Here is a 27,480-nt window from a genome sequence, read left to right as displayed (position 1 = left end):
TGGAAAGTTTTAACTTAGATAGATAACAATATATTATTTCAATAACATAATAAACATTCATTGTTATTTTGATATTTATTAATGAAGTTTGAAGTTCAAGTTCAGTATTTTTTTTTAATAAAATGGCAACATTATTCATGATGGACGTTTTCGCTTGAGGTTTTATTTTCGGCGCTTTACAAATGAAAGTATCAGTAAAATGTTTATGTAAGCCTAAGTTTTCCACATTTGTCCTAAAATAGAAAATGGTAACGATTGTTGACGATTTAGACTCATTATCTTTGCAAGAACCAATCTTTAAGGATGTCAAGTACTACCTCTCTGGCGATGTCTCGGAAAGGGTTTGTTTTTGACGTGTATTCTTGTTTTTATTTTTATTTACGCGTCGAATTGTAGTATAACTGGTCCCTCGTTTTATTGTGCTTATAGATTATGCAGTTGCTTCAGTCAGGGGGAGCGGAAAACACAAAGTATTTCTCAGATTATGTCACTCATCTAATTTGTGGGAATAATGCTGTCGATACGGACGTCGAGGATGCGCAGGACATATACCAAATTCCTGCAGTGACGGAAAACTGGGTCCTCGCTTGCGTCCGCCTCAAGAAGCTCGCACACCCTAAACCTTACTTCCCCAATAAGAATAAGATATTCTCAAATGTTACTGTGACTGTGTGTAAAGTGACTCCAGCCGATGCTAAAGCGTTGTTCGCACTCATTACTTATCATGGTGGAAGAGTGAAGTTGACCTTGGACACGAGTTGCACTCATTTGGTCTGTGGTTCTGCCGCTGGAAGGAAGTATAGTGCTGCCTTGTCTATTCCTAAAATAAAAATTGTTACTCCCGATTGGGTTATAGAGAGCATATTGGCAAGAATACAAGCTGCAGCAGACGTGTTCCACCCAAAGCTGCTCGTAGTTCCACAGCCACCGCCTAAGCCAATGGACCGTATCAGTGCTATTACAGGGTTCGATTTTGAAGAAGGCATAGCTAAAAACGAAGTACCTACACAAAATATGGCAGAAAACAAAGATGAGACACAAGCGCTACTCGACAAGCTAAAGCAAAGGATGCCTTGGAATCATCCTCCGTCTACTGCAAATTCATCAGCAGCAGTAACTTCTAGTGTCAATTCCATGGGATACAGCAATGCAATGTCCACATCCAGTATTATAAGTAAATCAATTCCTCAAGGCATAGTCACCCAGAACTTGCAAATACAAGGCAGTCAAGCCAACACACAATTCATTCAGAAACTTGGTCAAAATTCTGTTGTAACTCAGGCTGGGATGAATGTCCAAAGTCAGCAAGTCAATTTACAACAACAAAACTACAGTCAGCAGAATCAGCAACAGCAACAACAACAACCGCATGGCCTCTCCGCTATACAAATACAACAACAGAAGTTACTGCAGCAGCATCAAATTAATCAGAGAATGCAGATGTTGCAACAAAAGATTGGCAATCAACAGAGCCAGCAAGGATTCGCTCAACCCAATGTCTCAGCATCTCAAATAACGCAAAACATAATACAGCAGCACATTCAGGGCAATCAACACCACATACAACAGTCCCAGAACATTAGTCAAAGCCCAAATACTTCTATGAGTTCAGCTCAACAAATTGAGAACATTAGTCAAATGTTAAGTCAAAGTGCTAACAATTTACAGCAGTCACAGTTAAATCAGCAAAATATGGTGATGAAGCAAGGTTTGACACTCAGCCAGCAGAGTGCAGTTCAAAATATTGCTCAACAACTGGCACAGTCCACTCAGAACCTTCAACAGAGTCTTCAAAATGCCAAACTGAATCAAAATTTAGGCCAAACACAAGTGTTAAATCAACAACAGCTCATAAATTCAGGGCAGCAAATGTCTTCCCAACAAACTATGCAACAGCAAACTGTACAGACCCTCACTAATCAAAGACAAAGTATCAATATGGGTGTTATAAATCAGCAAGGACTGGTGACATCTCAGGCACAGAGCGGACAAGGGCAACTCGGTCAACTAGTGGGTAACACTACCCAACAGTCTGTTATAGGGCAACAGATTCAGACTGTGCAGCAAACTATACAAAACCAACAAGGAAACACTGTGCCAGTGCAGGGCACTTGGCGGCAGCAGAACATACAAATGGTGCAAAATGTTCAAGGGCAGCATCAGATAATAAGAAGCCCGCTTGTACAGTCTCGCAACACGGCCAACCAAGTTATATTGCAACAGCAAATAATGCAAACTCAGCAGCAAGCTCTGATCAACAACCAGCAAGCTCAACTCAGTCCGCAACACACTATCCAACAACCCCAACAAATTCTCCAGCAAACAATTGGCAACCAAGGGCAAACAATCAGCCAGACTCACCATCAAATACTAGTCCAGAAGAATTTACTGAACAGTGGTGGGCAACAACAGATTGTGCAACCTCAACAAGTTTTAATAAACCAACATACTGGCCAACAACAGATACTTGTGCATGGCAACCAACAAGTGACTTTGCAGGGTGGGCAACAAATTGTGTCCCAAAGTCAAATAGTGCATCAAGGGGGCCAAATTGTGAACCAAGGTGGCCAACAAATAATTACCCAGGGAGGTCAGCAAGTCTTGTCGCAGGGAGGCCAACATGTGATCACACAACAGGGTCAACAGCATCAAGTTGTAATTGCCCAATCATCTCAGCAAATAGTGGCCCAGTCAGGCCAACAATTAATTGGCCAAAGTGTTGGCCAAACACAGCAAGTGTTGACACAAGTGCCTCAATCCCCGCAGCCAGGTTCCCAGTTATCAGGGGGAGGTATACAGCAAATAATTACACACAGTGGTGGGCAACAGATAGTGTCGCCAGGCGGTCAGCAGATTGTTCAAGGAGGCCAAAATGTATCTTGGCAACAGCAGCAGTATTTGCAGCAAAGACAACAAATTGGCCAGCCTGGTGCTGTTGGACCAAGGGTAAGATATTTAATATTTACCAGTTTAAACAATTTTGTTTGTTTTTAAACGCCATTTACATACTAATATTATAAATGTGAAAGCAAGTTTCATTCTATCTGTTACCTTTTCACTGCTAAATGGCTGAACCAATCAGGATGAATTTTGGTATAATGGTAAATGGGACCTTAAAGCAAAACATAAGGTACTTTTTGATCCTAAAATAAAAAATAAAAAAAGGGTGAAAGTTTGTATGGAAAGTCCTTAATTTTTAGAGTTACAATTTTAAAAATTTTATTTAAATGAAATATAACATGATTCAAGAATTTTTAAATTTCAACCCCTCAAGTGGTGAAATAAGGGTTGAAAGTTTACATTGATTTCCATGCGGACAAAGGCGCGGGCGTCCGCTAGTATCTTTATAACTTTGGTTTTATTTTAATGACACTACATTTGAAAATTGTGTGAAATCTGTTTGTTAATTTCATATCAATTTCACATCCAATATGAACCTGAACATATTGTGTACAGCTATAAAATATATAAGAGTTCTTTCTTGTATTATCGATAGATATTATAGATCTTTGTTGTATTATCAGTACAAATCATAGTTATTTATGTATAAAAACACCAATTACTGTTTGTTTGTCTCGAAACAAAACTATAGAACAGATCTAATCTATACTAATATTATAAAGCTGAAGAGTTTGTTTGTTTGTTTGATTGAAGTGTTAGATAGCCCATTTATCGAGGAACGGGAAGCACGAGAGTGAAACGGCGCGGCGTCAGCTAGTCCATATGATAAAATACATGTATTTAGTTGTATTAACATGTGTGGTGCTATGGCAGGTGTCGTGGACGGCGGGCGGCGGCGGGAGGCAGCTCATCCACCTGGACGCGGAGACGCACGCGCAGCTGCAGCAGATGGACCCCAAGCAGCGCGCCATGTTTGTGGCGCAGCTGCAGAAGCGCCGCCAGCTCTCCATGCAGCGGGCCGCTGCCATTGCGCAACAGGTAGAAAATCCGCCTCCTCTCGATGCCAGAGACAGACTGCCTGCTTTCTCCCACTACCGGTGTATATATACACAAACACTACAGAGATGATAAATGATGTATTAAATATAAGGATCAGGTTAAATAATTGGCTTAATTAAAGTATGTTTCTTGAAGAAATATACAATTTTTTACATTACTCTTCTAGGGCAAAATGTTCGCTGGTAAGTGACGAAGTAATATTTAATGCTGTATTTTTTTTTTTTTTTTGCATTATTTTTTTCTGTTAACAACAAGCTTAACATACAAGTAAAAGGAAAAACAAACCAATCATAAGTCTAAATAGCGTAACCACTTAGGCAGGACAAATTAAAGATGAATTAAAAATGTTGTAGCAAACTTTTTTTAGATATAAATTAATTGCCGGGTGGTTAGGGTAAGCCTGGGTCGGGGATGAGCATTACCTTTTGTGCCAAACCTAACCACAATGCCTAAGGGCTATTGTAGCGTCTGATGCCTCAACCAACTGAGCAAGGCAAGACCAAAACTCAAGTAGCAGAATCATCAAATTCCACACTGTCATGTATGGCACAACCTTGATAAAGGTACCAGCTCAGTAATTTGCTGCATGAACCAAGCAAATGCTGGAGCATAAAGCACTGATTTTCAGCTAATATCCTGACTAAGGTGACAATAGCAATAGTCAACAAACAACTAAACTAAAGCTAACCTTCGACATGCAATGTTTATCAACAAACAAATTTAAAAAGAGAGAATTTTTAAATCGCTAGTCACTTCACATCAAATAAATAATATCTCAGAACAATTACATATCGTTATTATCTTTTGAATAAAATTCTATAAAAAAGAACAATACACCATTTAAATTAAATCAGATATGAAATGACATGAGTTTTCTACCTTCATTTCTAATTTCTTTGTTGACGGCCGCGTGGCGCAGTGGGTAGTGACCCTGCTTTCTGCATCCACGGCCGTGGGTTCGATTCCCACAAGTGGAAAATATTTGTGTGATGAGCATGGGTTATTTTCCAGTGTCTGTGTGTATTTATACATTATATAAGTATTTATATGTAGTATATAAATGTATATGAATATTATAATTATAATATCAACTATCTTAGTACTCATAACACAAGCTGCTCTGTATGCTTACTTTAGGCCTAGATAGTGATGTGTATTGTTTAAGTATATTTAAGTTAAACATTCCACAGCGAGTTTGGCTTTAGTATAGGCGGATTGGAAAACCATCACATTAAAGAGAGCACCTCAGAGAGCGACAGCCTGACCTACAATGTGCTGCCTCACACTTTTTTTTTGACTTTGATTTTCGTTAATAAAAAAAAAATTCGCGTACGCAGCAGCAAGGCGTAGTGGCGGGGTCTCCGGGCGCGCCGTCCCCGGCGCCGCAGAGCGTGACGTTCATACGCAGTCAGTTGCCGCCGGGACTGTCGCAGCAACAGCAGGTAAGCGTTGTAGCTTGGCAAGCTCGTTGATGACACTCCCATGGTAAGCGGGCGACGGGGGGAAAGGACTACGCGGATGTGAAGTCGCGCGCGCGGGGCAGAGGGAAAGACTGCGTGGGTATGAAGTTAAGCGCGCGGGGAACTGCTACCCCCCTCCCGCCCCGCGCGGACAATCGGGAGTGTTATGAACGAATTTGCCAAGCTATAGTTTTAGAATTCTTAACTATGCTAATATTGCACAAAATGTTGCCAGAAGGACTGGCTAATTTTAGTGCCTGGCTATCCAATCGTGCACAATCGTTTTTACAAGACAGTGCATAATGAAAATTTCGATTGATTGAATTCGTTTTTCGCTGATGAATTCCTCAGTGCTTGAAGACGAAAGTCTTCAAACAGTGTGTGTTACCAGTGATGATCTATGGATCCGAGACTTGGTTGCTAACTATGGGCCTTATTAGAAGGCTCAAGTCACTCAGCAGGCGATGGAGCGAGCTATGCTTAGAGTTTCTGTACGTGATCGAATTAGGAATGAGGAGGACTCTACAACGTGCAACGTGTTGACTTTGCAATTGCACGTTGTTGACTTTGTTATATTGCACGTCGTATTATTTATAATTGCACGTCGTAGAGTTATCATCTCCTGAGGATGCTCCGGTTCCGGGGTGAACCGTACGTAGAGAGTATTTTATCGGACCTGGGTGACGTTGTCGCATGGGTTCGTCGACTTTTCGCGGATGATAGCAAAATAAATAAATCATTGTATAAAATCGGATCTGTTCAGGAGCTACGATTCCACAGACACACAGAGTTTTGTGTTTGTGTTTAAAAATGGTATAAATTGTGGCAGGTGCAATGGCTGCAGCAGCAAGGCGCCAGGGCGGCCACCATACCCGCGGCGCAGGCCGTGCAAACCCCGCAGTCTCCTGGTAAGGCTTTATAACATGTAGGCTTATTTTTCATATTTAACATAAGGCCTGCGGTAGCCAGACATCATTTCATGATGATCAACAGCCGATGGATGTCCACTGTTGGACATAGGCCTCTTGCTTGGATTTCCCAACAAAATCTCAAGCTGTTCCCTGCAACCCGCTTGATGTCCTCGGTCCACCTAGTGGGGGGTCATCCAACACTGCACTTTTCTCATTTTATCTCATTTTAGGTATGGTAGCCAATTATAGAGTTTCCATTGTGGTGGCTTTGGATGTTTTTTTTTATTCTGTACAAGTTAGCCCTTGACTAGAATCTCACCTGATTGTAAGTGATGATACAATCTAAAATGGAAGCGGGCTAACATGTTAGGAGTAGGATGACAATCCACACCCCTTTCGGTTTCTACACGACATCGTACCGGAACACTAAATCGCTTAGGGTGGGGTAGGGTGGTAACTATCCACGGCCGAAGTCTTCCACCAGCCAGACCTGGACCAATTAAGAAAACCTAAATCAGCCCAGCCGGGGATCGAACCCAGGACACGGAGGCTGTCATAAGATAGCAGGTTTCAAGGGTTATGATATGATTATGATTTTTAATTTTACAGTAGATAAAATCCGTACGATGCGAATCATTGGACGCACTTGTATACATTCTCTACAAAGAATTCTAAAATCCGGTTGATGCGATGCGACCGATATATATGATGCAGATCTGTGGACGCCTTTCATTAACCGTCCAAGTATAAAGCCCATGTTTATGTAATGGTTTTCTTGGCATAGTATGAGAAATCATGTCTCAGGTCGCTTGTAATGCTGTCCACTCACCATCCAAAAAGTTCAAGTGCCTGCAACGCTTTTTTGTGTTCAGTTACAGAATTTTTCATAGCTGAGAATGTTTCATGTTAAAGGTTACCATTAAGCGAGTCGTGGGCCTTTTTTGGCTGCAACGGCAAGACAGCCGATAAAACTGATCGTGTGATTAAGATACCCTTTAAAAAATGTCAGGATATATTTTTTTCCGCCGGCATTGGCATATTTTATCTTTTTCTCTTCACTTGATCGCATGTTAGCGTTATTAGATCCTTGAAACTTTGAAAAACCACCACAGTTCTAATTCCATAATTAACTAACGTACTTTTAGATTTCCTAAGATATGGTTGCTCCATACTACATATGCTTAAATCACCTGCGTAAAACTCATCAATTCAGTAGAGATCCAAAGATTAGCACGAACAGATAGACAGATAAAAGTTTTGTAAACTGGTTCATAATGTTAGTTACACTTGTTTTGATTTTTGGTTCAATTTGGCACTCTATTTTTTTCTCTTCTTATAGATATTGTAAAATATTAGCTAGTCACACTAATCGCGCTATGCTTATGTACAGTGTCTTACTAATCTTATAAGAGTACTTCGTGCTAAACTAAACGAGTGGGTGCTTCCATCTATAAAAAAAATATTAGTTTTTTAAACTTAGTTTTTTTTTCATTAGTTAATTGAATCACCTTCATCTAGTAAATTTTATAATATTAATGGGGAATATTTTTCCTATTCCCCTCTAACGAAGCAAAAACCTTGTGCTAGGAGTACTTACAATGGACGTATGGAGTAGGGATTGATCCATTTAGAAAACTATGTTTGAAACTGATAAGTTGAAAATATAATGTGGTTGTTTTAATGTCTGTGACTTTATAATAATATACCTGAGAATTTATTTGAACCATATAAAGTTACCAATTTTTTCATTTTACCAAGCTTTTTTTCTCTTTACATTAGATTAAACGAATTAAAAAAATCAATTTAAATGTGTCCAATTGTGGTTTCTAGTTTTGGAGAGACTAACAAGCAGCAATTAATTTTTACATATTCATATTTGCATCTCCGTCTGACCAATCAGAACGCTCTGGTGCAATGCGGGCTTTCTTATTGGTCAAAAGCAAAACGTATATTTTACACGATCTCATGTTTCTTGAATAGTTGTTGATTTCCACAAAAATTAACTGAAAACAAGTTCGATGGATATTTTTTTACATGAAACATTTCATATTTTTAGGTACATAAAAGAAAAGAAAATTCGAGCAAAATGCCGTTGGAAGTGTTTTAGAAGTTTTTGGTATTCAAATTGCGGCCCATACATACATAGTGATGGGCGACGGGGAATTATAATTTCAAAATTCGACACCAAGCTCATGTTCTAATACCGCGATGAATATTTTGTAGTGAACCGCCGGGCGTCGTTCAAAGTTTTTGAACTATAGACTTTCATTCCATTTTCTAGTGGAATTTTCTGTGATAATCGTTCCAATATCTTTTGTTTTCATATACGTACGAGTAAATAAAATCTATTTTTCTCTAGTTTAATGTGTTTTTAAATCATTTCACAAACAAAAACTTGGAATTCTAATGGATTCAACCGAACCAGAATGTGAGTAGATATATGAAAATTACAAATTGCATTTAATTTAATAACTTGGGGTAATCTTTGGCGTAGGGTTGTAGTAGAGTTTTGTATGTCATTTTGTTCGAGTGTTGTAGTTTAAACTAATTTGATATAATTTAAAAAGTAACCTAAATCCGATCAAAGTTTCAAATCATACATCAATGATTCAATTCCATAGTACCATAGATAAGGAACTTTTTTAATTGTGCTCTACTTTTTGGCTTATTATTTTTCCTTGTCTTTCTTTTGTTTTTTGCTTGTTTTGTTATTGCTTCTTTCTTGCCTTATCTTTCTTGTGATTTTTTTTGTATTTTCTTGTGAGAAATTTTAATATAAATAAAGTATAATAATTTCTCAAATAAGTAAATTTGAGAAATTATAATACTTTATAATTTTGTTATAGTATTTGAAATAATGGTGAAGGTATATCTTTAACCACATTTCTTTTGTGTATTTATTATTTTTAAGTATGCATGCTGTACAATTTTCATGTTGGAATCTTATACTGATTTAATAATATGTTATTAATAATTAATTTATGAACATGCTTATTTATTACAAATATTTGAAAGACTTTATTCAATTAATGTTACTAGGGTTCCAAACAACCACAAAATTACAAAACATTTAACCAATACAATCCATCCAAATATACTCAGAGGCACAATTATCCGCCCACTTCGATATACTCGCGTCATATTAAAGGTGTTTTAACATGATGGTGACGTCTATGTTCCTTAATTATTATTCTACCGACATTTTTATTTAATTATTTTTTACGCATTAAAGACAAACAGTATACAGTATAGCTTGGCAACTTCGTTCGTAACACTCCCGAGGAGCGGGCGAGGGGTCGCGTAGCGATGAATGAAAAGACCACGACTGATGCACCTCACTTCCCCGCACGATTTCACACCCGTGCTGTAATGCCCCTCGTCGCCCGCATATCATGGGAGAATCATAGACCAACCTGCCAGACTATAGTACATCACACAATCTTGTTGACGTTGTCTTAAAAATATTACTTTTATTGGTACTGGTTTGCTATATCTAAACACAATCTTTTTGCTTAGTTGACGGATGGTGAAGGAATATATTGTTCTTTATCTAAAAGTCTCAATAGCCCAACAGTGAAGGGGTTGGATTTATCACTGGAAATTATATTAAGGAAAAGTTCCCGCCCGTTGGACTATTGTCGTACCCACTCCTAACACAGTCTTTTCCGACTAATTGAAGGGGAATTGAAATATTAAAATATATATAATATCATATTTAAAGACTACCGGACGCCTGCGACTTCGTTCGCACCGCCTTCTATTAATATTTTCGCATGTTTTATATATAAATAGTCCACAAACATTATAGTCGTATAACTCAAAACATCAACGATTTTTACTAAAAAAACATTAACCCCTTTTTAACTCTTTAGGGGTAGAATTTTAAAAAATATTCTTTTGATTTTCGCAACAAAAAAATATCCTATGCCTAACCCTCTTTATCATAGTCTCAAATCGTGCAAAGTTTCATTTGAATTCATTCAGTAGTTTCTTTTAATTTCTGGCTTCAGTATCAATTATTATAATACCCTCCAACAACAACAAATACTTTTCAAAATATCTTCAATGTAAAGAATTTGACCTGTTACAGTTTTATTATTAGTATAGACATTTATTTTTCAATGCATCCTACTATCCTACTATCCTACTAATATTATAAACACAAAAGTTTCTATGGATGTTTGGATGTTTGTTACTCTATAACGCCGCTACTACTGAAGCGATTTAGCTGAAATTTGGAATGGAAATAGATTACTACTAGATTACTACTAGATACTTTTTATCCCGAAAAAATCCATGGTTTCCCGAGATTGGCGAAAACTGATGATTTTGATGATATGAATGTTTGTTAAGATATATTATAGCCTGGATTAACATATAGACTACTTTTTATACCGGAAAAATCCATGGTTTCAGAGGGATTTGTGAAAAACTAAATTCCACGCGGGCGTCCGCTAGTAGATTATAATTTTTAAGTATAGATATGACAATTTTATTTTTGATGCAAAGATTGATTTGAGTCTCAGACCGATTATAGAAGGATCTGTATCGCACTCATAGTCACGAACAAAATTGTCTGTCATTTTCTGAGGAAAACTAGCGTAGATTTGGTATATATCTTATAATAAACTAGAAGTTTTTGTCCGTTTTTTACACAATTCAATTACACAAAAAGGTATTTTTACGGAGCTCTTTAACCGACGAACACGATTACAACTATTTAACATCGATTCTATAGAGACAGTTTTTATAATCGCATTAGATCGTTGATCATATACTTTGACAGAAAAGTATCGTCTAGCGAGGCAGGTCCTATACAATCATTGGTCTGAGATTTGAGTGTATATCCCTCAGTGGGTGGGGCCGTGGCGGGGACCGTGGGGCAAGTGGGGGCTACAGCGGTGGGCGGGAACGTGGAGACGCCGCTGCAGCAGCTGCAGCGCCAGCAGCAGTACCAGCGGCTGCACCAGCTGCAGGCGCAGCGGGACCACGCCGCGCACCACCACGCTGCTGCCAAACAGGTATTTTTTTTTCTTTACAAGTTAGCCCTTGACTACAATCTCACCTGATGGTAAGTGATGATGCTATCTGCGATGGAAGCTGACTAATTTGTTAGGAAATAGATGAAAATCCTTTCTGTTTCTTAACGACATCGTACTGGAACGCTATATCGCTTGACGGTACGTCTTTGTCGGTAGGGTGGCTAGTTACCACGGACGAAGCCTCCCGCCAGCCAGACCTGGACCAATTAAGAAAATCTCAATCGGCCCAGCCGAGGATCGAACCCAGGACCTCCATCTTGTAAATCCACCGCGCATACCACTGCGCCACGGAGGCCGTCAAAAAATATAAATCACTAGCTGACGCCGCGCGGTTTCACCCCCGTGATTCCGATTTCCGATATAGCCTTCCTCGATAAATGGGCTATCTAACACTGAAAGAATTTTTTAAATCGGACCAGTAGTTCCTGAGATTAGCGCGTTCAATCAAACAAACGCTTCAGCTTTATAATATTTTATAAAACCGACCAAGTGCGAGTCGGACTCGTGTGCGAAGGGTTCCACACCGTTATCTTCTAAATAAAAGCGAATCACAATAACTCAAAAACCGAAAACTCAAAGTTGTAATTTGGTAGGGAGGTAGTTCATAATTAGTAAACCTCTGTTATAAACGAATTTTGCGGGAGGGCCAGTGTAAAAGGTCTAAGGACGGACGAAGTCGCAGGCGTCCGCTAGTTATATTAAAAAAACGAAAATATCACGTTTTGTTTTAAGTGAGGTACCAATTAAGTACTCAATACGATCAACTTTTAGTCTTTTTTGTCTGGGCTGATTAGTAAATTCGTTTTAATACAAAAAAAAACTTCTAGTCTTTAACACGGACGCTGCGGCACTGATTTTTCGGTACGAGGTTTTTTGACCTCGTACCGCACCTTTTGTGGTGCGGAACGAGGTTTATCAACCTCTGAACTTTTGAAGACGCTAAAATCCTATGGTATTATTTTTGGTAGTGGTTTGCTGGTACGAGGTCAATTGACCTCGTGCCGCACCGAACGTGTTTAAAGAGTAACTTTTGATACTTAGGTTGATGCGTTTCTCATTTGCGCAGGTGTCCCCGGTGACGCAGCACGTGATCACTCCGCTACAAGAGCAGCAAGTCGACGCGTTACTGGCTCCCACTACGCCTGACCAGCAAGGTATAGTTTTACCCTCAGACTAATTACATAAGGACTAATATTTCACACACAAAATTGAGGAAAACAAGCTTCAATTAGTCTTCTTATACTAAACTAGAAACTAGGTAAATATGCACTTCCTTCCTCCTTGACCTTTTTTATCATTCCTTACTTATTTTTCGTTTATTATATTTTATTTATTTGTTCATGATTTAAAAATTGTTGATGTTGTCTTGTTTCTTACATTTTACATCTAAATTAATTAAATAAATTTTCGTATGTATGTTTGTGTTACATTTATATTTATTTATTTGTATGTGTTTTTATTTATTTAGGTATATATGTATTTTTTAATATATATAAGTTTATATATATATTTTGATTCAATATATTATTATCTAAGTGTAATGTATGTTCTACTTTTCCTTTTAATAAATGACGGAATAAATGCACATAGCATTTATTCCGTCATTATTCCTTGTATTTATTTTCTCTTTTTCAATTGGTTGTCTGGAAGAGATCGCTCATTAGCGATAAGGCCGCCAATTGTACATTAGTTTTTAAATTAATTATTCCTTTTAGTGTACAATAAAGTATTTACACAACACAACTACACAAAACGGTATTTCTACGGAGTGAATGAATCGATTCTATAGGAGACATTTTTTATAATCGCATTAGATCGTTGATCATATACTTTGAAAGAAAAGTAACGTCTAGCGAGGAATGTTCTTATCTAATTAGTCTGAAGTTCTACGACTTGTGACGCTGCATATGTAGCCGCCACGTAGCCATGCTCTCTGGCATCAAAAAGCAATGCTGATAGTCACCAGTGTCAATACAGGCAAGTGAGGCTTAATACCTATATCTAAGGCCAGGTCTCCACTATGCTGAACCGGCAGAATTTCCGGCCTGACCTAAATACCGGGTTAAGTATTTTTGCCTGACATAAGGATAATGTGCATAGCTTCATACAAATTGTACAATCACTGCAATTTCAGCTGTTTTACCAATCTGGCAAATCTCTCAAACCTGTATAGAAGGGAACCCGGCCATAGGTTGATGGACTGCTTATAGTATGAGGTGTTCCTAGCACAGGATTGTTTAATTGGATATAAGTGATGGTCTTTCACATACTATCTTCTCACCAAACAGTCATCTATGGAGTTGTGAAGCGAATTGCAGGTGTAATAGCCCTGCTAAGATATGTTGGGCGTGTTTGTTTCGCGAGGACTTTATCACTGAATGGGAAACATTGTTTTAAACATAAACTCTCTAAAATATTAGATTACCCTCAAATTACAACATATCCGCATATATATAAAATTACTAGATGAGTCCGCGCGGTTTCACCTACGTGGTTCCCGTTCCCGTAGAAACACGTGGATGACAGCCTACAGTCTTCCTCGATAAATGGGTCATCTAACACTGAAGGAATTTTTCAAATCGGACCTGAATTCCTGAGTTAGCGCGTTCAAACAAACAAACAAATTCTTTAGCTTTATAATATTAGTATAGATTTTTTAGTAATTAAGTAAAAATACGGGGATGACATATAGCCTACAGTCTTCCTCGATAAATGGGTCATGTAACACTGAAAGAATTTTTCAAATCGGACCTGTGTTCCTGAGTTAGAGCGTTCAAACAAACAAACAAGTTCGTTAGCTTTATAATATTAGTATAGATTGTTTAGTATTTAATTTATTTTGTTCTTTTGTACCAGGAGCGGGTGCTTTGTTAGTGAATCCGAAGACGAAGACAGCGCTCGCCAACATGCTGTCCATCCGACTGCAGGGCGCCGCGCCGCCGCCCGACCACGAGCCTTCAGCTGCCGGCACTTTGAGGTTATTGTCTATATATTTAACTTATCCATACTAATATAATAGAAAGCCTCAATAGCTCAACGGTAAGAGCGGTTGGACTCATCACCAAGGGGTGGTGGTTCAATCCTCACCCCGTTGGTCTATTGTACCAACTCCTAGCATAATCTTTCCCCACAGTTGGAGGGAAATGGGAATAATGGTCATATTTTAAAAAGATATGGCAAATATTCTTTTATTATAAGTATTATAAATGTGAAAGTGTAAGTGTCTGTTTGTTTGTCCGTCTTTCACGGCAAAACGGAGCGACGAATTGGCGTGATTTTTATAGTGGAAATGGTTAAAAGGATGGAGTGACATGGGCTACTTTTTGTCACTTTCTTACCCTCCATTTCCCTATAATGGAGAGGTGGAAGTTTGTATGGAGCATTCCGTAGTTTTCAAGGTAGAATGCTAAAAATTGGTATGCATACTAAATGTCACTAATGAAATCGAAAAAAATAAATAAAAACCCTTAAAAGAGGGGGTGAAATTTTATAATGGGACTTTTCGCAGTTTACAACGACATAAATGCTTGGAAATGAAATGTATTACATGACTGGCTACTTATATAGCTATTGTTAAATGGTGATAAACTAAAAAAGAAAAACCCTGGCTGAATTTGTTGTGGGCTCTTCTCGGACCAAGGCGCGCGTTTGGAAAAACATCGTGAGGATCCTGCATACCAGAGAATTTTCTTAATTCTCTAGGTGTGTGAAGTCTGTCAATCCGCATTGGGCCAGCGTGGTGGACTATTGGCCAAATTGGCTAGCAGTGAGCCAAATATGGATTGATAATGAAGATGGTGTAAGGTCCCTTGTCCTTACTGTAATAGCAGTAAGTCACCGTCTCACCACTACACTATGGCCAGCAGCACACGTCCGCCTCCTCTCGATGCCAGTGACAGACTGCCTGCCTTGTCCCACTACCGGTGTATATATACACAAACACTACAGATGGTTTCCCATGCAGGCTGATGACGGCGGCGCACGCGGCGGGCGGCGCGGTGCGGGCGCCGGCGCGCCTCGTGCTGGGGCCCGCGCACCATCCGCACCAGGTGCCCGCACCGGTATGAGATCACTTTATAATACCCATCGAAAATTACACTTGATAGACTACTCGCCTGCTGTACAAAACTGTAGTCCATTTATTTATTCCGTAGAATTCTGACATTTCTATTTCCGTTTCCGGTGTTTCTATCTATAAAACAGTTCCCATAAAAAAAGATGGCAAGTTCAACTAAAATGTAACTTATTCTTGCGATTCTAAAAATTAAATTTATACAGGCTTAAGTTTCAATTTAAATTATAAATCAATATAATATTATTTTAATTTTAAGTATCAAATTCGAAATGACGTAGGGAAAAAATATCATCGACTAGCCAGACCAGGGGAGACAGCAGATTTCACAAACCTTTTTAATAAAATGTTATATTATTTGCGATGTTATTTTCGACTGCGTGAAATTTCATTTCAATTGAATTTATGTCCAAATGCAATTTCCATAGCTTTATAAACACTATTATTTGTTGTACTGAACCAATAAAAAAAATATATTTCACTGTTTGGAAGCAATAGGCCATATTGGATATCCTTATTCCTTTTTAATTTCCTTATTTAAATTATTAAATAAATCTGTAATAAATTTAGGTGAAATCTATTTTTATATTAAGAATGATTTTTAGTTAGGTTTGATGAAACAAACAGCAGTAAAAAAGGTTTGTGACCAACAAAGTGACTGACAAATGGATCCGGACATAGAAATGTCAGTATTCTACCGAATTAATAAACAGACTGTAAGAAGATTTTTTGCATAGAGGCAGTTTATATGCCTAGAAACTCTAATCACATTTTTATTTGTGAAAATTATCTCCTAATTGTAATATTTTTGTAAAACAAAATTGTATTTTTAGCACATCACCGCAAACGCCAATCATAATATGTAACGTCATTCGCTACAAGGCATCGGTTTGTGATTGGTGCTTGCGGTGACGTGATATAATCACATCATTGCAAACGCCAATCACGCTGTAATCTCTATGAATGACGTCACTTGCTAATGTGTTGTGTTTCGGCGGCAAAAATTTTACGTAGATATTTTTTAAATCATATTATTTTTTTTACTGGTTATTATTGTTAACGTGACGTCATGAAACAGTTAAAATATATACCATATTGTCCGACAGCGTTTCAACTCGTATTGTCAAAAAAATATTGAAAAATTTAAATTTTTAGGTATTCATCTCTCAATATAAAAAAAAATCTATTTAGTAGAACCGCAATAATTTAAGACCTTTAAAAGTGTAAAACTACGACACTGACGGTGTGGCGCAGGCGGGCAGCGCGGGCGTGGTGGGCAACAAAGTGTACGCGGGCGCGGTGCGGGCGGCGCCCCCGCGCGCGCAGTTCTACGGCCACAACCCCAACCTCAAGCTGCCGCCCGACCTCTTCCTGCTCGGCTGCGTCTTTCACATTGTGAGTATCGTTGTAAGAGAATGTAGATTTCAATTCGTTTTATATTTTCAAGAGTGGCCAATTAATATATATTACGTGCAGGTGGAGTACCAGCAGTCGGTGGGTGCGGAGCGCGTGTCGCGCTGGACGGAGGCGATCGTGCGGCGCGGCGGGGAGGTGGAGGGCGGCTACTGCGCGCGCGTCACGCACGTGCTGTGCGAGACGCAGCGGCACGGCGTCGTGATGCAGGTACGGTGACGGGGGCGAGCGTGCGGCGCGGCGGGGAGGTGGAGGGCGGCTACTGCGCGCGCGTCACGCACGTGCTGTGCGAGACGCAGCGGCACGGCGTCGTGATGCAAGTACGGTGACGGGGGCGAGCGTGCGGCGCGGCGGGGAGGTGGAGGGCGGCTACTGCGCGCGCGTCACGCACGTGCTGTGCGAGACGCAGCGGCACGGCGTCGTGATGCAGGTACGGTGACGGGGGCGAACGTGCGGCGCGACGGGGAGGTGGAGGGCAGCTACTGCGCGCGCGTCACGCACGTGCTGTGCGAGATTACTTGTTAATCGTTACACGTGTATTATTATTACGATTTTTTTGTCTTTTATGGGGGGAATACTGTGGCCACAGTCCATAGGATACATAAAAGATATAATTATAATTATTAAATATAAATTTGCGCAGCAGTTGATGTTGTACCTGTGGGCAGGCGCTGCGCGACGCCAAGCGCTGCGTGACGGCGTACTGGGTGGCAGACACGCTGGAGCGGCGCTGCGTGTCGCCGCCGTGGCACGCGCTGCACCTGCCGGCGCTGCACGCGCGCGCCGAGCGGCCCGCGCAGCACCACCGCGCCGCGCTCACCGGCTGGCGGCGCGACGAGCGGCGGCGCCTCGCCTGCTGCCTGCGACAGATCGGCGCCAAGGTACCGCACGCACGCACACTACATTACAACGACCAATGAGTATTTACTTATCTATAAATAAGAAAAAAAATGTAATTAAGAAATTAAATATCACGTGTCTCAATCGGTGAAGGAAAACATCGTGAGGAAACCTGCATACCAGAGAATTATCTTAATTCTCTGCGTGTGTGAAGTCTGCCAATCCGCATTGGGCCAGCGTGGTGGACTATTGGCCTTACTCCTCTCATTCTGAGAAGAGACTCGAGCTCAGCAGTGAGCCGAATATGGGTTGATGACGACGAAATAAGGAAAAAAAGTTTTCAACAAAAAAGTATACATTTGTATTGCAGGTGATTTTTATTTGGATCATTAATTTTGTTTTTCATCGTTATGTTTTAGTTTTCTGTGTTTCATTTTTTTTAAATCAATGTACCTACCTAATTAGTTTTAATTAGTTCTTAATAATTATCTTTAATAGTTTACATAGAATGTTGAACTCTGTGTGTGGCGGCACCTGAACTGGGTTCTAACTGAAAATCAGTGCTGCATACTTTTCTCTTTGAAAGTATGCGGCAAAATGCTGAGTTGGGGCCTTTTTCTAGGTTTTGCCACATATTACAGGGAATAGGGATGATGACAGTTTTTTAAATTATATATAAATTAATAGTATACTAATAGTAAAGCAATTTTGTAAAAGGAACAGGGTATCTGCGATCATTATTATCGGAGCTACAGGGATTTAAAGAGTCAGATTTGCGGCGCTGCCGCGGATCCCTGAAATGAATGCTTTTTATGTATAAATTAACATTGACCTTATTTATTTTATTTTTTTATCATAAAAATCAATATATTCAAACCTAGTCATCATCCCCATTAAGCCAGAATATAATTTAGATTTTATATAAAAAGATCTTTCTTTCTTTCTTTCAATGATCCTGGCGCGTTGAAAGACTGATTGGGTGAATGTTCCAGCTAACGCCGTACATGAGCCGCGACAACACGGTGCTGATCTGTCGGCGTGCGGAGGGCCACAAGTACCGGCGCGCGCGCGACTGGGGCGTCCCCTGCGTCAGCGCCGCCTGGCTCACCGACCTGCTGCTGGGCAACATGACGGCTCTGGCGCAGGTGACTGACCATACAGAACACATCTGCCAAGACTGCCGATATACAATCTATATTTGTACTTCAAAAAAGAGCAATTCTAGCAATATATCAATTAAAATCACGCGAGTCCCTTCGTCAAAAGTTTAAAGAAATATGTATACTAACAGTAGCCTGTCAATATATATATAACAGTATAGTATATGTAAGACAAAATATTAATTTGTACAAACGAAAAGGAGATTTAAACCCACGTCTTACTAGACACGGGCATAAGTTAGTTATTTCTGCATATCGTCTCCAAAGAGTAAAAATACTCTTCTATAATAAGATCAACAAGACTGTGATGGACCTGCCAATGCATAGCTTTAAGCAATGTGTTAAAAACATTTACTTAGTCGAGGGTACTACAACATTGATGAGTTCCTTAATGATAAAGATGCTTGGAGGCCGTTGGATCAGCTTCCACCTTCACACGGGAAGTAAAACTATAACAAATGTAAACAGTAATTGTTATTAATTGTAAATTATAATACTGTATGACTTTTTCAAAAGAGCAACTGTTGAGTTTCTTGCCGGTATCTTCTCAGCAGAACCTGAATTCCGAACCGGTGGTAGAATCTTTACAAAATAGTCAACTGACGTGTCAAAAGTGCTTGTAAACTGAGCCTACTTGAAATAAATGATTTTTGATTTTGATTTTTTTGATCTTTGACCCGAAAAGGTTAAAAATGTGACATATATTGAATTTACTAATTATATTTCTAATAAATTAATAGATGCAAATATTTATAACTATAAAGACTTTTTTCAACTAAAATTTTGAATAATAATTGTAATCATTGACATTTTAAAAATTAATTGATTATTAAACACGGCTAAAACTGACGTGATATTAGGTCGGAGTATGCCCGACTAGTTTCGAACCCATACGGGGCCCTTAGTCATGAGCTGGTTCTTGCATCGCGGCACGATCCAAACATCGTTTGGCTAAGTATCATACGATATATATAGTATATATATCGTATGACTAAAGGCCCCGTATGGGTTCGAAACTAGTTGGGCATACTCCGACCTAATATCACGTGAGTTTTAGCCGTGTTTCATAATCAATTAATATGAATAACACTCACGATAGTTTAAATTCTAAAATTTTAAAAATTATGACATGACATTCCTCTTTTATTGCTTTATTGTTTTTTTTTTTTTTGGATTGTTATTTTTGTTTCTCTTTTGTAGCTAATATACTATAATAATCTTATTGCTCTATTAACACTACGTTTTCATAAATATTTTGCACGCCTATAACGGCAAAACATGTTCGGATCGAAATGTATGTTTAATTTTATTAACCATAACCATATGTATAACCCATGTTTAAAGCAAATAAATAAAATATTATTATTATACAAACAATACTGTTCTGAACTACTGGCACAGGTCTGGTGACATAAATAACCACTTAGACTATTAATAAAATACAGTCTGCTCAGTCTATTTACGTGTATCCGTGTTTTTACAAACAACACTACCCACGTTTGAGAATAAATTCAATGTAAATGATAAATACATTTGGTCAAGGAGACAGCAGTTTGTTGCTGAGTTTGAATATCAAGCTATTAAATAATTATATTCTATCACAAGTGTAGCAAATGATTCTAAATATCAAACTATCAAAGGATTGTATGATTCGATTGTGAAGCTCTTGCGATTGGTATAATTTATTCACAAGTGTGGCAAGTGATTCTTAAGTTAATTCTTCAGGAAATCAGGCTATCAGAAAATTGTGTAATTCGAACATGACTGTGATTCTAAATATTGAGCTATCGGAGAATTCTATAATTCACCAATGTAGCTAGTAGCAACTGTTTCTAAACATCTAACATCAAACTATCGCAGGATTGTATAATTCAATCAGGTCTGTAGCAAGTGATTCTAAATATCCAGCTATCGAAGAATTGTATAATTCGATCATTAGTGAAGCAATTGATTCTAAACATCGAACGAAGTGTAGCATGTGATGCTAATTATCGAGCAATCGAAGGATTGTATGATTCGATTGCGAGGCTCTTACGATTGGTATAATTTAACCACAAATGTAGCAAGTGATTCTTAAGTTAATTCTTCAGGATTCAAAGTCTAAATATCTAAAAAGGAACAGCAGATTTTCAGTTTTAGGATTTAATTTATTGTAATAGTTAAATAATGCACACTTTTACGCATATCCTGTAGTTTTAACAAATATATCTTGTCATCAGATCGAGAATGCAAAATATCAGCAGTTCAACCTGCAACATCCATTCCGCATGGACTACAGCTTGGTTTCGCATCTCATGAGTAAGTGTCCTAATTTGGTATTTTATGGATGTAGCATAAATTAATTTATAACACATTTGCTCGTAAAGTATCGCTTATTTCACCAATTTAAATATCGTAATGTATCTCATTACGAAGAATTACAGACCCATCTCGCTGCTAAACCATGTTTAAAAATTGTTCTCGAGAGTCATTACGAATCGTCTCGCTAATAGGTTTGACGACTTCCAGCCTCCCGAACAAGCCGGTTTCCGAAAAGGCTTTAGTACCATAGACCACATCCATACGCTGCGGCAGGTTATACAGAAGACTCACGAGTATAACCAGCCACTTTGCTTAGCGTTTGTGGACTATGAGAAAGCCTTCGATTTGGTGGAAACCTGGGCTGTGCTAAGGTCATTGCAGAGATGCCGAATTGATTACTGGTATATCCAAGCGTTGAAGTGCTTGTACGAAAACGCCACTATGTCAGTCCGTATTCAGGATCAGACTACGAGGCCAATCCAGTTGCAGCGAGGAGTGCGTCAGGGAGATGTGATCTCTCCGAAGCTATTTACCGCCGCATTGGAAGACGTCTTTAAGCTTCTGGACTGAAGCGGACTTGGCACCAACATCAATGGCGAGTACATCACTCAACTGCGGTTCGCGGATGATGTAGTCATCATGGCAGAGACTCTGGATGACCTTAGTACCATGCTCAATGACCTCAGCAGAGTTTCTCAACAGGTGGGCCTAAAAATGAACATGGCCAAAACGAAAATAATGTGTAATGCTCATGTATCGCTCCACCCAGTTATAGTTGAGAACGCTGCACTCGAAATTGTAGACGAATACATATACCTAGGACATATGATCCAGTTAGGTAGGTCCAATTTCGAGAATATAATAAAAAAACATTTAATTCTTTAATTTTAATAATTTTGACCTTAATGTCAACCATTAATCAGAAACACAAAAATATTAATTTACTTGATTAGTAATAATGGCTGTTTTTGGTGTATTTGTCAAAAAAAAAAAACGCTGGTGTGCGTTCAATACAAACACTTCATTATCAGTGTAAAAATTACACGCATATCAAAATGTCATATGAAAATTCATTTTCGAAGTATGTTCAAAGTGTGTTCAGTGTTTCCTCGCAAATGTGTTTTAAAACGTCGTATGACATACGTGCGCTTTGATAATTTACAGCCTCTGCTTCCTTACTACAGCTCTTGCCAAGGCTCGAGCTGCAATATCACCTCGGCTGTAATTTTCATTACCGCACTTATATCATAATGTACTATTAAAACACTATTTTACAAAGGCATTGTCAGGTAGCTATCATAACGCAAGAGACCGCAGACTTTGCTAGGCATTGTCAGGTAGCTATCATAACGCAAGAGACCGCAGACTTTGCTAGGCATTGTCAGGTAGCTATCATAACGCAAGAGACCGCAGACTTTGCTAGGCATTGTCAGGTAGCTATCATAACGCAAGAGACCGCAGACTTTGCTAGGCATTGTCAGGTAGCTATCATAACGCAAGAGACCGCAGACTTTGCTAGGCATTGTCAGGTAGCTATCATAACGCAAGAGACCGCAGACTTTGCTAGGCATTGTCAGGTAGCTATCATAACGCAAGAGACCGCAGACTTTGCTAGGCATTGTCAGGTAGCTATCATAACGCAAGAGACCGCAGACTTTGCTAGGCATTGTCAGGTAGCTATCATAACGCAAGAGACCGCAGACTTTGCTAGGCTTTGTCAGGTAGCTATCATAACGCAAGAGACCGCAGACTTTGCTAGGCATTGTCAGGTAGCTATCATAACGCAAGAGACCGCAGACTTTGCTTGGCATTATCAGGTAGCTATTATAACGCAAGAGACCGCAGACTTTGCTAGGCATTGTCAGGTAGCTATCATAACGCAAGAGACCGCAGACTTTGCTAGGCATTGTCAGGTAGCTATCATAACGCAAGAGACCGCAGACTTTGCTAGGCATTGTCAGGTAGCTATCATAACGCAAGAGACCGCAGACTTTGCTAGGCATTGTCAGGTAGCTATCATAACGCAAGAGACCGCAGACTTTGCTAGGCATTGTCAGGTAGCTATCATAACGCAAGAGACCGCAAACTTTGCCAGGCATTCTCAGGTAATTATCATAACGCAAGACTCGCCTCGCAAGAACTTGCTCAGGTAGATTTCCACTTCTTCTGACTAAAGAAAGACACCTAACATACCTTATCTACCATGTAATCCAACAACAACGTAAAAGGTGACGTCATGTCAAATCCAGTATGGCAACTTATTCGCCATATATTTATTTTTAGCTATGATAGTAAATAAAACCCAACTCTATATCTAATAATTTATCTATTATTATTATAAACTGATAAAATTTAATTTAATTACTATTAAAACACTATTTTACAAAGGTGGCCATTTTACTCAGACCAATTATAGAAGGGCCTGTATCGCACTCATAGTCACGAACAAAATTGTCTGTCATTTTCTGAGGAAAACGAGCTTAGATTTGGTATATATCTTATACTAAACTAGAAGTTTTTGCCCGTTTTTTACACAATTCAATTACACAAAAAGGTATTTTTACGGAGCTCTTTAACCGACGAACACGATTACAACTAGAAATAGAGACAGTTTTTATAATCGCATTAGATCGTTGATCATATACTTTGACAGAAAAGTAACGTCTAGCGAGGCAGGTCCTATACAATAATTGGTCTGAGCCATTTTAAAACTTCGTCATCATATTTTATTCACAGACGCCTGGAAAATGCCCATCAACATAACGCAAGAGTCTCACGAGCGGGCGAAGCGCAGCGCGGCGGCGGCGGGCGGGCGGCGCGCCAAGCGACCGCGCCTCGAGCCGCCGCCCGCCGCCCTGCAGCCGCCGCCGCAGCCCCCGCCGCTGCACCTCGCGCCGCGCGTGCTCTTCTCCGCCATACCGCTGCCGGAGCAGAATCGACTCGCAGCCATTGTCAGGTACCTATTTATTTATTTGTCTATATCTTTATTTGTACACCACAATAATTGAAAAAAAACAAGCAAAACAGAAGCTTATTGTTAGGTAGCTATCATAACACAAGAGACCAAAGACTTTGCCCAGACATTGACAGGTAACTACTCTTATCAGAACGCAAGAGACCGCAGACTTTGCCAGGAATTGTCAGGTAACAACTATAAGAACGCAAGAGACCGCAGACTTTGCCAGGAATTGTCAGGTAACAACTATAAGAACGCAAGAGACCGCAGACTTTGCCAGGAATTGTCAGGTAACAACTATAAGAACGCAAGAGACCGCAGACTTTGCCAGGCATTGTCAGGTAATTATCATAACTCGACAGATAGATACTCGCCTCGCAAGAACTTGCTGAAGAAGTTAGATGTCCTCTTTTTCAGACCAAAGAAAGACACCTTATCTACCATGTAACGGTGACGTCATGTTAAATCCAATATGGCAACTTATTAGACATATATTTATTTTTAGCTATGATAGTAAATAAAACCCAACTCTATATCTATTATTATTAAAAACCAATAATTTAATTACAGCTCTGAAACAAATGAAAATCATGAAGATGTTGATAAATAAACAAAGATAATAATTTATTTGGCATGGTAAATGTTCTCTTATTGTAGATTCATGTACTGTAAATATTGCATTTTATTAAATTTAGAAACATTACGTTAAAATTTTACGTTTAAATTACGTTAAAGTAGTAAGTAATTCAATCAATGTCAATTTTGACATTTTGAATTTTGATGCCATTGAAAGAAAGAAATAGAAACAACAGGGACTCATAAATGTAGTAAAACATTTGTAAAATCTAGCTCATAAGTTAGTTTAGTTCCATAGTTTTAAATATTTTGACTTAGGTTGTGTTGGAAATTAGTTGATACAGAATTTTTTAGATAGCATGGGTTCGGTGACAGTTCGTTTCACTATTGAAAGTTTGCCGCGATTCACGATAAAAGTATGTATTATGAACGTTTATGACGTTCATAATACGTACTTTTATCGCAACTGTCACCGGACACATGCTATCTGAAATACACTTTAATATTATTGTTGTAAAGAAAAAAAATAACATAATGTTTATTACCCATAGACAACTCGGAGGTCTCATCGTAACATCGGCCGCTGAAGCGACGCACCTCGTGATGGAGAAGCTGGTCCGGACCTGCAAGCTCGTCAGCTGCCTCGTCACCGTCAAGCATCTCCTCACTCCCGACTGGATCCTGGAGAGCCAGCGCGCCAACAAGTTCGCCGACGAGGCCAAACACGGCCTCCGCTGCGAGGCCTTCAACAAAACCTACCAGTGCGACGTGGACGAAGTCCTACTCTGCGGCGAACAGAGGAAGAAACTCTTCGAAGGCATCACCTTCTACCTGACTCCGTGCGTGAAACCTTCGAGGTCCGGCCTCACTGAGATGATAGAGCTCTGCGGTGGGAAGGTCGAAAAAAACCGCAGATCCTACGTCTCCATCCAAGAGATGCACAACCAGAAGGCTTTCAGTTATTTAGTGATAACCGTACCCAATGACCTGCATCTAGTCTACTATCTGTTGCAGGCCGAGAAGACTTTGAACGTAGTGTGCAGCACAGAGGTGGTCATGACAGCGATACTGAGACAGAAACTGCAGATTGAAGAGTTTCTGGTCAGAATCGATTGAATGTAAATTCTTTTAGCAGTATTTTAAACAATTTAGTGTTGAATTATATGTGTTTGTAATTTAATGTTAAATGTAATTTTTAAACAATGAATTTATTGAAGATGAAGTAAATTTTTTGACGAAATTCGAATATATTCGAGCATTATTTATAAAGTTATTTAAAAAATGAAATTGTAATATTTTACGTTGATATTTGAAAAATGAATTTTACAATGAAATGCCATTAGTGACATACATTCCATATCTATGTAAAGTTTTTTAACTTGCATTGATTTCTTATAATAAAAGGACAAACAATCATGTAGAAAATTTCACTTAAAATGTGGCCAATTTTGCTTTTTGCAGTTTTAAAAAGAAAATTAAATCCCAAATTCAGAGCAAATTCAACCTTATGGATTGAATCTAAGGTTGAATTTACAAATGCGACTACTTGAGTGCCAAGAAGTTGTGTTTGGCACTCATAGAGTGGGGACGTTTTTGGTCGCTGATTGTGTATCCACTTTTTAATAGGAGATCGATGCTTGAAAGATATGAAATTTTTCTTAACATCTTGAAATAGAGACAAATTTTCTGATGGTATTTAATTTTTTTTTTTGATGGAAACATTCATGAGATAATACATGTTTTAATATTTATGCTTGATCAATTTTAGCTATGGTACATAAATATAAAGTGAAAGTATATAAATTATTTTGTACCTACCTTACTCTTCCACGACTAGTAAAACTTACATTGACGATTTAAAAAAAATATTATATAAAATGAACTCAAGAATTGTTAACGGTTCCCGGAAAGGATTTTTACTTGACACAGATTTATTTTTTTTAATATACAAATTGCGGTGTATGCTTAGGAAATTTTCATTTGTAAATGCATTTTATTGTTTTTTTTTTTGTTGATCAAATTGCGTCTAGAGAATCTTGTGTGCGAGATATTGCAACTAATAAATCCACTTTAAGTAGTTTACTTGTGCCTTAAAACTTTACTTTTTGTTTTAATTTCGAATCTCTAGATGTTTTATTAAAAACCCTGCAGATGTATGTTGAATATGTACTTGTAGAGTTTTTCTGTGAATTATAAATGTTAAGACTAAGAGCAAAAATATATTTTTATTGTAAGGCAAAATTTCGAAAGTTTTATAATTATTTTATAAGAAAAAAGATATGAAACAGTAACATGGTTCTAACCATGACATTTTAATGAAATTAAATGAATTTTCAACTTATTGTTTGTGCTTTTATTTCATTGTAGCCATTTATTTGTAACACATGTAATAGAACATATGGAAAAAAAAGTAAAGAAAAAGGAGCCCAAGATCAGTCATTGTACCTTGGCGGAAATAAAAGAAAATATTTTTTTAACTATTTTTGATTATACAAGTCCACGAATTTACTTAAATTCTTTACAAATAATAATAATTCTCTCTCAAGTAATGGAGCAATATTATAGATAATAATGGCGGATTGATGACGTTTTCAATGCAGTAGTTGATTCGACGTTTGCTGTCAATTGTCATGTCATGCATGCCAACTTGATATAACTCAAAAACTAGGTATTTTATTTAGTTTAATTTTAATAAAATCCTTGTAGGTATTTTTAAATTTTAATGATACGGGGTACAAGAGTGGACCTGTAATGGACCATTACGTTTAAAAGTGGAAAGTATTTTTACA

General features: G+C 38.6%; 1 protein-coding gene across 1 annotated transcript; it reads left to right on the top strand.

Moving 5' to 3' along the window:
* The first annotated feature begins 122 nt into the window (after positions 1-122).
* Positions 123-27,032, top strand: LOC112046065 (PAX-interacting protein 1). Its single transcript, XM_052883063.1, has 16 exons — positions 123-341; positions 430-2,946; positions 3,775-3,939; positions 5,298-5,402; positions 6,250-6,328; positions 11,186-11,352; positions 12,440-12,527; positions 14,230-14,350; positions 15,338-15,434; positions 16,700-16,840; positions 16,922-17,068; positions 17,527-17,739; positions 18,691-18,843; positions 21,078-21,156; positions 23,896-24,115; positions 25,243-27,032. The coding sequence occupies exons 1-16, from the start codon at positions 246-248 to the stop codon at positions 25,805-25,807; spliced, it is 4,953 nt and encodes a 1,650-aa protein (XP_052739023.1). The 5' UTR covers positions 123-245; the 3' UTR covers positions 25,808-27,032.
* Positions 27,033-27,480: the final 448 nt, after the last annotated feature.

Source organism: Bicyclus anynana, chromosome 8, assembly GCF_947172395.1.
Source record: "Bicyclus anynana chromosome 8, ilBicAnyn1.1, whole genome shotgun sequence".
NCBI lineage: Eukaryota > Metazoa > Arthropoda > Insecta > Lepidoptera > Nymphalidae > Bicyclus > Bicyclus anynana.
Note: the sequence above shows the minus strand (reverse complement) of the source record. Positions and strands in the feature narration are given on the sequence as shown.

Coding starts and splice junctions, on each gene's coding strand:
- LOC112046065 (XM_052883063.1), top strand. CDS start 246: ATGGTAACGATTGTTGACGATTTAGACTCATTATCTTTGCAAGAACCA. Junction 342..429: donor CTGGCGATGTCTCGGAAAGG/GTTTGTTTTTGA, acceptor TTGTGCTTATAG/ATTATGCAGTTGCTTCAGTC. Junction 21,157..23,895: donor CTTGGTTTCGCATCTCATGA/GTAAGTGTCCTA, acceptor TTTTATTCACAG/ACGCCTGGAAAATGCCCATC.